Source organism: Megascapheus bottae, chromosome 25, assembly GCF_031878675.1.
Source record: "Megascapheus bottae isolate mThoBot1 chromosome 25, mThoBot2.hap1, whole genome shotgun sequence".
Taxonomy (NCBI): Eukaryota; Metazoa; Chordata; class Mammalia; order Rodentia; family Geomyidae; genus Megascapheus; species Megascapheus bottae.
Window position 1 is genome coordinate 20,717,128 of NC_143533.1, and position 10,645 is coordinate 20,727,772.

The 10,645-nt window shown below is 43.9% G+C and overlaps 1 protein-coding gene across 2 annotated transcripts; it reads right to left on the reverse strand.

Moving 5' to 3' along the window:
* Nucleotides 1-1,525: 1,525 nt before the first annotated feature.
* Nucleotides 1,526-6,873, reverse strand: B2m (beta-2-microglobulin). 2 transcript variants are annotated; one of them, XM_090318443.1, is made up of 4 exons: nt 6,768-6,873; nt 3,783-4,061; nt 3,008-3,035; nt 1,526-1,692 (listed from the first exon to the last, which is right to left on the reverse strand). In XM_090318443.1, exons 1-3 carry the CDS (start codon nt 6,832-6,834, stop codon nt 3,022-3,024), a joined length of 360 nt encoding a protein of 119 aa, XP_090174569.1. In that variant the 5' UTR covers nt 6,835-6,873; the 3' UTR covers nt 1,526-1,692; nt 3,008-3,021. The 2 variants fall into 2 exon arrangements, with proteins under 2 accessions (XP_090174569.1, XP_090174568.1); XM_090318442.1 differs by having other exon boundaries at nt 1,596-1,955.
* Between the last annotated feature and the right edge of the window lie 3,772 nt (nt 6,874-10,645).

A 10,645-nucleotide genomic window follows, 5' to 3' on the forward strand; every position in this document is an offset into this window, starting at 1 on the left:
GTCAAGACCAAAAGAACAAAAGGTGCATAGTCTCCTTGATAAGTGGGTATTACATCCAGTGATGACTCAATATCTGGGTACTCAAGGTCATTGACACTATCTTGGAGATATAAATGTAACTACATAGACATGAAAATCTATGATGGAATATAGACTCTATAGACATAATGTTATATATGGCAGTGTTCCCTTTCATATTCTGAGTCACCTGCCTCTGAGGGGGATTCTACCCTCCCCTCTGTATTTTGTGATGAGCCTGCTCTTCTTCCTTCCCAATCAGCACTGGGAAAGAGCCATTTGAAGAGGCTGCGCAATAGAAAATCTGAAGTCGCTGTATATACAAACCATTCCCACCCTTACATCCAACAGGGTGCAGTATCTCAGAATGTTTTGTCCCACCTTTCCTGAAGAGGAAGGATCTAGCCACTTGTTACTTGGCAGGCTCTCAGCTACATCTTGGGCCAGATAAAGCCCAAGCGAGCTAAAATTCCCCTACCAATTGCCCCCTACCAATCCCTGTGCCTAGCTCCTGTGGTCAAGGAAGGACAGTGTCTAGTTCGTTTCTTTGTTTTTGTTCATCGATCTTCAATCCTGGGACTTGACCTCTGGGCCTAGGCCTTGTCCCTGAGCTCTTCAGCTCAAGGCTACCATCCTATCCCTTGAGTCATAGCGCCACTTCCAGTTTTCTGGTGGTTAATTGGAGATAAGAATCTCATGGATTTAAGTGCCTGGGCTGACTTTGAACAGTGATCCTCAGATCTCAGCCTCCTGAAAAGTTGTACTGAGGTACAGTTACAGCTTCTCGTGCAAGTTTTGAATTGTGTATGTTCTGGGGAATTTTAAGACAATTTTTTTAACCCCACCCTGCTAAGACATTTTAACAGGAAGCACAGTACAGTATCAACTGATGCCTCCTTATCCAGATGGGGCTGCCCCTATAAAAACCAGTGCCCAACTTCTGCAAAATGACTTATTACAGATTTTCCTTGTCATGGGGCTTCAACTCGGCCTGGGCCCTGTCCCTGAGCTCTTCAGCTCAAGGCTACTGACCTACCCTCGAGCCAAGTCCCACTTCCCATTTTCTAGAGGTTAATTGGAGATAAGTCTCTGGTCCTTCTGTGCCTGGGCTGGCTTCGAACCTTGATCCTCAGATCTCAGCCTCCAGAGTAGCTAGGATTACAGGTGTGAACAACCGAGCCCAGCTATTAGGGATTTTTTTGTTTGTTTGTTTTGCCAGTCCTGGGCTTGAGCTTAGGACCTGAGCACTGTCCTTGGACTTTCTCAAGGCTAGAGCTCTACCACTTGAGCCTCAGCACCACTTATGGCTTTTTTCTATGTATGTGGTACCGAGGAATCGAACCTGGGTCTTTGTGCATGTTAGGCAAGCACTCTACCACTAAGCCAAACTTCCAGCCCTCTATTAGGGATGTTTTATTTCTGCTGACCCTCTGTGGCTTTCCAAAGTGTCAATTTCTTTTTTTAGGTTTTATTTATTTATCTATTTTTAAAGATATCTGACACCAAGTGTTACTCTTCTGTTTATTTCTGAAAGTCTGGTCTACAGTGAGATAAACATGCAAATAATGCCCAAAGTGTTTACATGGTTATAACCTCTTTACTTGATATATGAGATATACAAGTATATCAATATCAATGTAAGTATTTCCAATTAGACAAGTGATCTTTTCAAATCTGGAAAGAAAAAATAAAACAGAAAAAGTTAGTAAATGAAATTTATTTTATTTGGATTACAGCTCATACCATCCAATTTGTCTCATTTCTGTTGGATACTTGTTTAAAAAGTATACAGGAATAATTATCCTATTTTTATGAATGGCTCTATTAAGTTTATATCACTATAACAGATGACATGCAGAACATTAGTCTTCTGCTCTGCCTTTGCAGGGTTAATGATGTTCGCAGAGCTAGGCCTGTTGCTAACCTTCTTCATGCCACTACATGGGAGAAAAAAAGAATTTCCATAGCATTAATTTTTATCGGCTGACATGCTACCCTGATTAACACACCAGTCCTGAGGCTTGATTTTAGGGCCCTATTCCTGCTCCCCTTATTAAAAATTGTTATTATAAAGGTGATGTACAGCGGGGTTACAGTTACATACGTCAGATAACAATATATTTCTTCTTGGTCAGACCGTGTCACCCCTTCCTTCGCTTTCTCCCCATTTTTCCCCACAAGTTGTACAGTTTGTTTTCAATGTAGTGTCTTCCTGAGTACCATTGCTGCATTGGTTCACCTTTTGTCCATCTATTTTCCTGCTCTCCATTTTTGCTTATGGCTGGTGCTCTGCCACTTGAAATATACCTCCAATCTAAAAAACTTGTTTTTCTTTGTTCCTTTTTACCCCTCTTATTCTTTTCCTAAAAAAATTTAAATTTTTATATATATATATATTTAATTTTATTTATTTTTTTTTGTGGGTTGTGGAGCTTGAACTCTGAGCCTGGGTGCTGTCCCTGAGCTCTCCCCTTGAGCCACAGTCCCACTTCACACTTTTTCTAATGGTTAATTGGAGATTAGAATTTCATGTTCTTTAGCGCTTGGGCTGGCTTTGAACCAAGATCCTTAGATCTCAGACTTCTGAGTAGCTGGGATTACAGGCATGAGCCACCATGCCCAGCTTTAAAATTTTTAATTTTTTGTTACTTTAAAGGTAATGTGACATAAAGCTTATAGTTACATAAGTTAAAGAATACTGTTCTTTGGGCCGGGAGCGTGGCCTAATGGTAGCATGCTCACCTAGCATGCATGAAGCCTTGGGTTTGATTCCTCAGAACCATATACACAGAAAAGGCCAGAGGTAACACTTTGGCTCAAGTGGCAGAGCACTAGCCTTGAGCAAAAAGGGTCTAAGAACAGTGCACAGGCCATGAGTTCAAGCCCCAGGACTAGCACGAAAAAAAAAAAAGAATATATATTTTTTTGCGTGCTGTCATTCCTTCCCTCCCTCATATATAAAATAATTTCTTAAAGTCAAAAAACTCACCTCCAGAATGCTGGTTAGTTGTCTCGATCTATGAAAACAAAAACAGAAAGAAAACCATTTTAAGTTTTATTTATAAAGCACTATGTACTAACAGCTGTACAAATATCATTAGCAGTAAGACTGGTAGAACATCTGAACACTGGTTTAGCATTACCCAGCAGGGCTCACTCCCCTGCCTACTAGCCTCTGAACGAAACCCACACAGAGAAGAGGAGGAGAGACCAGGACTGTAGGGTGCCAGACCTGTGCTTCTTGATGCTAAGTGTCTGTGAGTGTCAGGAAGCTGGAGGAAGTCAGTATGTGAGATGAGTGTACTTGCATGCCTGTGAGGGCGGCTGCCACTCCCTGCCTCATTATAGGACCTTTGTGGCTCAGAGAACATGCTGTGCCAAAATCTCTTAGCACCTTACACCAATCAGTGCTTTAGGATTATTTCCTGACAACCCTAGTGTGCAGATTTTCTAAAAGCTGTAACTGTACCTCAGTACAACTTTTCTTTTATCTTTTTTTTTTTTTTCCTGTGGTTCATGAGGCTTGAACTCGGGGCCTGGGCACTGTCCTTGAGCTCTTCAGCTCAAGACTACCGCCCTACCCCAAAAGCCACAGCCCCACTTTTGGTTTTATAGTGATTAATTGGAGTTGGTGCCTCAACTGGCTTTGACCCTCGATCCTCAGATCTCAGCTTCCTAAGTAGCTAGGATTATAGGTGTGAGCCACTGCGCCAGGCTGTCAGATATAACTTTTCAACAGCTAAGGAAAAAAATTGAAAGCTTACCCCACTTGACTAGGAGGGGCTTCTCCAGGGAGGAGTGAGAAACTTTGCAGGCATATTCATCCCTGTCGTTGGGAGTGAACTCAGTGTGGACCAGAAGATAGAAAGACCAGTCCCTGCTAAAAGCAAGGTCTGACTGTTCTACGTTGTCTATCTTCTTCCCGTTCTTCAAAAGTTGTATTTCGATCTGAGGTGGATGAAACCCAGATACATAGCAGTTCAGGTAGTTTGTCTTCCCATTTTCGGCTGGGTGACGGGAATAGACTTGAACTTTTGGAACAACTGTGAAACATCAAAAAATAAAATTTTAAGGTTGACAGAATAGTTCACTTGGGGTTAACTTGGTTTCATGCTAAATCAGGCACTGAGTACTAAATTTGATCTTCTATTTCTCCTCATTTCAGCCCAGACACTAAAAAGTCTGTGAGACTTTTGCTACTGCCCTACCTCTGGAGCCACAGCGCCACTTCCGGTTTTCTTGTGGTTAATTGGAGATAAGAGTCTCTGGAGCTAGTGCCTGGCTTTCAACAGAGATCCTCAGATCTCAGCTTCCTGAGTAGCTAGGATTACAGGCCACCAAGCCCAGCTAAAGTGTTGTAAGACTCTTATTTCCAATTAATCACCTTGAGCTGAGGAGCTCAGGGACAATGCCCAGGCCAGAGTTCAAGTCCCATGACTCCCCCCCCCCAAAAAAAAAATCTCAGCATCTTGAGGAACTAGGATTCATAGGTGTGAGCTACAGCACTTGACTGTACTGGAATGTCAAGAATCTTTCAGTGGAGGCTCTGTCCTTGGGCTTTCCTAGCACTGTACCACTTCAGCCACAGCACCGATTCCGGCTTTTCTATGTATGTGGTACCGAGGAATTGAAACTGGGTCTTCAGGCATGCAAGTACTCTACCACTAGGCCAAACTCCCAGGCCTTAAATACATTTTTTTTTTTTGCTAGTCCTGGGGCTTGATCTCAGGGCCTGAGCGCTATCCTTGGGCTTTCTCAACGCTAGAACTCTATCACTTGAGCCACAGCACCATTTCCGGCTTTTTCTATGTATATGTGGTACCAGGAAGTGAACTCGGGTCTTCGTGCATGCTAGGCTAGCACTCTACCACTACACCAAACTCCCGGTCCCTTAAATACTTTTTTATAGCCATTAGATTTCTTAATATTAGTACACAAATCCTACACTATTTTTTCTCATTTTACATACCTTCTGTAGTAATAATATGAAACTACTTACACAGTATACTGGTTTAGCCCATTCCATTTTCCTCCTCAGGTTATTCTCTTCCTGTTTGGTTCCTGTTTCTGCCTAGCTCTTTTTTTTTCTTTGGTCAGTTACGGGCTTGAATTTAGAGCCTGTGCACTGTTCCTGAGCCTCTTTGTGCTCAAGGCTAGCACTCTCTACCACTTGAGACCCAATGCCACTTCTGTTTTTGTTTTGTGGGTCACGGAGCTTGAACTGGGCCTGGGCGCTGTCCCTGAGCTCTTCAGCTCTAGGCTATCACCCTATCCTTGAGCCAAGCCCCACTTCTCCTTTTCTAAAGGTTAACTGGAGATAAGAGTCTCAGGCCCTTTGGGGCCCAGACTGCTTTGAACCTTGATCCTCAGATCTCAGCCTCCAGAGTAGCTAGGATTACAGGCTTGGGCTACCACATCCACACCCAGCACCACTTCTGGTTTTTGAGTGGTTAACTGGAGATGAAAATCTCACAGGGACATTTCTGACTGGGCTAGCTTTGAACCACAAGCCTCAGATCTTAGCCTTCTGAGGAATTGATATGTCTAGATTTCTCCTAGCAGAGGATCACAATACCTCAAAAGCTGTGGACATATGGCCATATACGATGAGGCTAAGCGAAACAGATTATGGAAACAAGGAGTTTATCTTTGTGATTGGTCTTAAGGTACTATGTGAAGTTATTTCTTTTCTCGTCCCACCACCTCCCTCCCCCCCAAAAAAAGTGCTCAAAGCGGAAGATTGAGTGTATACTTTGGAAAGAACCAGGCAAGGTGCCAAAGGGCCAGCCCTCTGCCAAGAAATTCCGAGGTTCAGTACTGCCCACCTTGCTCATAAGGGAAGGTAAGGATACATGTCTCCTTTTATTAAAGGAGTACTGTTTTAAAAAAAAAGAAGAAGAAGAAAAAAGGCTTACACTATTAATTGTCAAGTTCTATTTCAGGCCCAGCTGTCATTATTATTATTACTGCCAGTCCTTGCTTGAACTCAAGGCCTGAGCACTGTCCTTGGGCTTTCTCAAGGCTAGAGCGCTACCATTTGATCCACAGCACCATTTCTGGCATTTTCTACATCTGTGATAGTGAGGAATCAAACCCAGGTCTTCATGCATGCCAGGCAAGCACTCTACCACTAGGCTAAACTTGTGTTCCTTAAAATCTTGGAGCCTCCATTTCCCCATCTGTGGGCTTCGGGTAACCTTCTGATGCTTGCCGAATTTTCCAAGTGAAGTGATATGAAGTCCTGTCCCCAGAACCCCTGGTAGACACTCTTAGGATTCTGATAGGGATTGAAAACAGCTTGTAAGGAGAACAAGCGAGGCCTTCTAACACCACCACCGCCAAGCAACCCCGCCCTGACTGGCCCAGCGTGGGTCTGGGGACGGTGGGGAGGACCCTCTCAATCCGAAAGTGGAGTGGCCTAGGGCTGGCTTCGCGGGGTGGGGCCGCCCCAGGCATCCGCGTCTACTTTCACAGCCTGGGACCCAGCGCGGGTGGGACCGGCCTAGCCGCCCTCAGCTGCGCTCGACCCCCAGGAACGCACAGAGCCCCAGATCCACCCCAGCCGCTCCGAAGCGGATAGACCAGAGGGGGCCTCCAGATTCTTTGCGCTTAGGGACCTGAAGCCTGGGACTCGGAGAACTTGGGGTGGGGGTGAGGAGAGTGTCACCCAGTTAAGAGAGTTCCAGATGGGACAAAGGGAAGAAAAGAGGGAAGAGGACTAGCGAAAGAGGGAAGGAAGAGGCACTTACGCTGGATCGCGTCCAAGCCCGCCAGAAAGAGCAGAGCCACCAAGGCGACGGCCACCAGGCGAGGCATCTCCGCCACCAACTCAAGTCCCAAATGCCCGCAGGGCTGGGCGCCCCTACTTATAATCCCTGCGCACAGCCAATCAGGACCCAGCCCTTCCCAGCCGTCACCAGTCTCCTAGCCTGACGGCGCGCAGCAGGTTAGAGAGGCTTTCCTGTTTTCAGTTTCAATTTCTTATAAAGTCCCATGACTGCTGTAAGGCAGGGTGTCTAGGCAAGAAATAATAATAATAATAATAATAATAATAATAATAATAATAATAATAATAATTTAAAAAATCCAAGGAACCTCCAGTTGTCTTGAAGGCAGTTCAGAGAACCGACTAGAGTGAATGAAAAGTTTTCTTGCCTTGAATGGCAGCAGAGCGGCTTCTTTTCAGAAACTTCTTTGTGCGCAGTTTACCCGTTGTTTAGGTAACGATCTTTGTCCTGTCCTGTTGATGGGTGGAAGGGGTGAGACGCTACTGATAAGAAATGCTGTAACTGTTTACAGCCTTCCAGTCCTGGCCTTAAACTCAGGGTCCTGGCTCTATTCTTGAACACTTTTTTTTTTTTCTTTTCTCGAGGCTAGCACTCTGCCACTTGAACCCCAGCGCCACTTTCGGTTTTTTCTGTGTATGTGGCCAAGTCGAACCCAGGGCTTCCTGCATACTAGGCAAGCACTCTACCACTAGGCCACACTCCTGGCCCCAGCCTTCCTTATATCATACCAACCTAAAACAGTGCCTGGCCCATAGTAGATAACTTGGCAAACTTGAGTTTTAGTGAGTAAATTCTTGAATAGGTGGTAGAATTATCCCCCACTCATTTATGGGCAGGAAAAACAGGCTAAGAGCCATTCTTTTGGCAATCATGCTTGGCAATCCACTTGGGAAGCAAATTCCTTAGCAGTATTACTCAGAATTTCCATTGCTCCCCCATGAGCCTAGCAAGAAAATTAACCACCAACCCCACTATAAGATCATGACAGACATACATGCTAAGAAAACATACTGTCCAGCATGGTGGTATATGTATATAAGTCCCAGCACTGGAGAGACTGAGATGAGGCAGAAGTCTCACAAGTTTGAGGCCAGCCTGTCGCAAAAAGAAAGAGAAGTTGGACATTAGTGGCTCACATCTGTAATCCTAAGTACTCAGGAAGTTGAAACCTGGAGGATGGAAGTTTGAAGCCAACCTGGGCAAAAAGTCTATGAGATTCCATCTCCAGTTATCCAGCAAAAAATATGAGGTGTGGCACAAGAGGAAAGGAAAGAGAAGAAACAAGAATTCCACATTCTGAAGGTACCATAAGAATGGTACAGTCCTTACGTTGCAGTCCAAGAATCTTTACTGAGTGGAACAGTAAAGAGAGGAAGTGTACTGTGAAAACGGGGAGGGGTTGAAATCATGGAAATCACCAGTTTGAAAGAAGTTTGTGCTGGACTTCCCCAAGGAATACAGCAGACAACTTTCTGCATTTCTTTTCTGAGTAGTTTTATTGGAGACTCTCACAGACTCTCTTGCCCAGGATGGCTTCAAACCACAGTCCTCAGATCTCAGCCTCCTAAGTAGCTAGGATTATAGGCTTGAGCCACCAGTGCCTGGCAAATGTTGTAATTCATCATCATCCTTTCTCTCTCTCTCTTTTAAGTGTAAAGGTGATACACAGAGGGGTTTCAGTTACATAAGTCTGGTAATGAGTACATTTTCCCCAAGGACTATAATTATTAATGTTGTTTAACTAGGTTTATTTTTTTCCTTTTTGTCTGAGATTCGAACTCTTTTCGAACTTGGTGTCTGATGTTTACTTCCTTCTTTTTCTTTTCTTTTCTTTTTTTTTTTTTTTTTTTTTTTTGCCAGTCCTGGGCTTGAACTCAGGGCCTGGGCACTGTCCTTGGGCTTTCTCAAGCCTAGAGCTCTACCACTTGAACCACAGCACCATTTCTGGCTTTTTTTTTTTCTATGTATGCGGTAGTAAGGAATCGAACCTGGGTCTTTGTGCATGCTAGGCAAGCACTCTACCACTAGGCCAAACTCCCGGCCATTTGGACACTTTTTGCTCAAGGCTATAGCGTCACTTCTGGCTTTTTCTGTGTATGTGGTATCGAGGAATTGAACCCAGGGTTTCATGTATGCTTTCGAGCACTCTACCACTAGGCTATACTCCGGCCCATGATGTTTACTTTTGCTCATTGGCTGCCACTCTTTTACTAAATTTCTCTTCTAATCCCTTTACTAATCTGTTTGTCTTCCTTTCTTTGTTTCTTTTTTTTTTTTTTTGCCAGTCCTGAGGCTGCTCAGCTGACATCTCTCTGCCCAAAGAAGTCAAATAAGCAAAGAATCTGACAGTTAATGACTGAAACCCTATCGAGCCCCCAAAAACTTATCACCTTTAAAGCAAAAGTCTATATTAATGGGTGCTTGCAAGGAAGATCTGTCCTTAGCATTCTGGACAGTATTTAACAGTGCTTAACTTGGTCAGAAAACTTGTAGAGAGTTGAGTCACTCTGTACCAATTTTACATGGAACTCATTTCTATATTAATTTATTTTAGATTCTTCTCCATGTCATACTTTGGTGTTAGGCAGAAAAATAGAAGACTCCCTACTCCCTTGAGGATTTCCATAATGTCTTTCCTATAACCTGTGAATTTGTTACTCTTTGTAGCATAAGATATATTAAAGTTAAGGACTCAGCAGTGAGACTATGAAATTTCATTTAAGTAAATTAAATTACATAGGTCCTTTGAAACAAGAAATTTGGACTGGGGGTGTGGCTCAAGTGGTATATTCTCCCCCCCCCTCTCCCTCTCTCTCTCCCCCTCTCTCTCCCTCTCTCCCTCCCTCTCTCCCTCCCTCCCTCCCTCTCCCTCTTCCTCTTCCTCTCCCTCTCATCCAAGACCAGGACTCAAACTTGATACCTGATGCGGCCTAGCAGTAAAGTGCTTGCTTAGCATGCATGAAGCCCTGGGTTCAATTCTTCGGTACCGTATACACAGAAAAAAGCCGAAAGTGACTCAAGTGGTAGAGAGATAGCCTTAAGAAAGTTCAAGGACAGTGCCCAGGACCTGAGTTCACACCTTGAGAATGGCAAAAAATTAAATAAAATAAAGAATTAAAAATTAAAAAGGCGGGACCAGGATTTTGACCTAATGGTAGAGTGCTTGCCTAGCATGCACGAAGACCCAGGTTCAATTCCTTGGTACCACATACATAGAAAAAAGCCAGAAGTGGTGCTGTGGCTCAGGTGGTAGAGCTCTAGTCTTGAGAAAGTCCAAGAACAGTGCTCAGGTCCTGAGTTTAAGGTCCAGGATTAGCAAAAAAGAAAGAAAAATTTTAAAGAAACAGAACTTTTTATGACTGTGGTTATCGCAGTGAAAGAATTGCAGTATTCTGACTGTGAAGAGGGAGGAAGAGGCCAAGAATCAAGAAATGAAGGCAGTCTCTAGAAGCTGGCCAGGTCAAGGACTTCCAGAAAGAAATGCTAACCTTCCCAACACCTTGATTTTAACTCTTGAGGCTTGTATTGGACTGCTATGGAGATACATGAAAAGTTACGTTGCTTTAAGCCACCGAATTTGTGGAAATCCATAGCAGTAGCAGTAGAAAACCAATTCATTCCTCTGCTCCAGAAAAACACACATTTGGACTTGGTTACCAAGAATCGATTTCAGTGTAAATATTTGCCTTTCCAATGTCTAGTTCACTTTTTGGTTAGCCAGACTCTGGCCTCATGGAGTAAGTAGGGTACACTGAAATTGGAAACAACATACGTGGGCTGTGTAAGAGGAAGGACGTTAGAATTGTGTTGAAGCCTGGCTTGGTCAGGAGCTGGGTCCT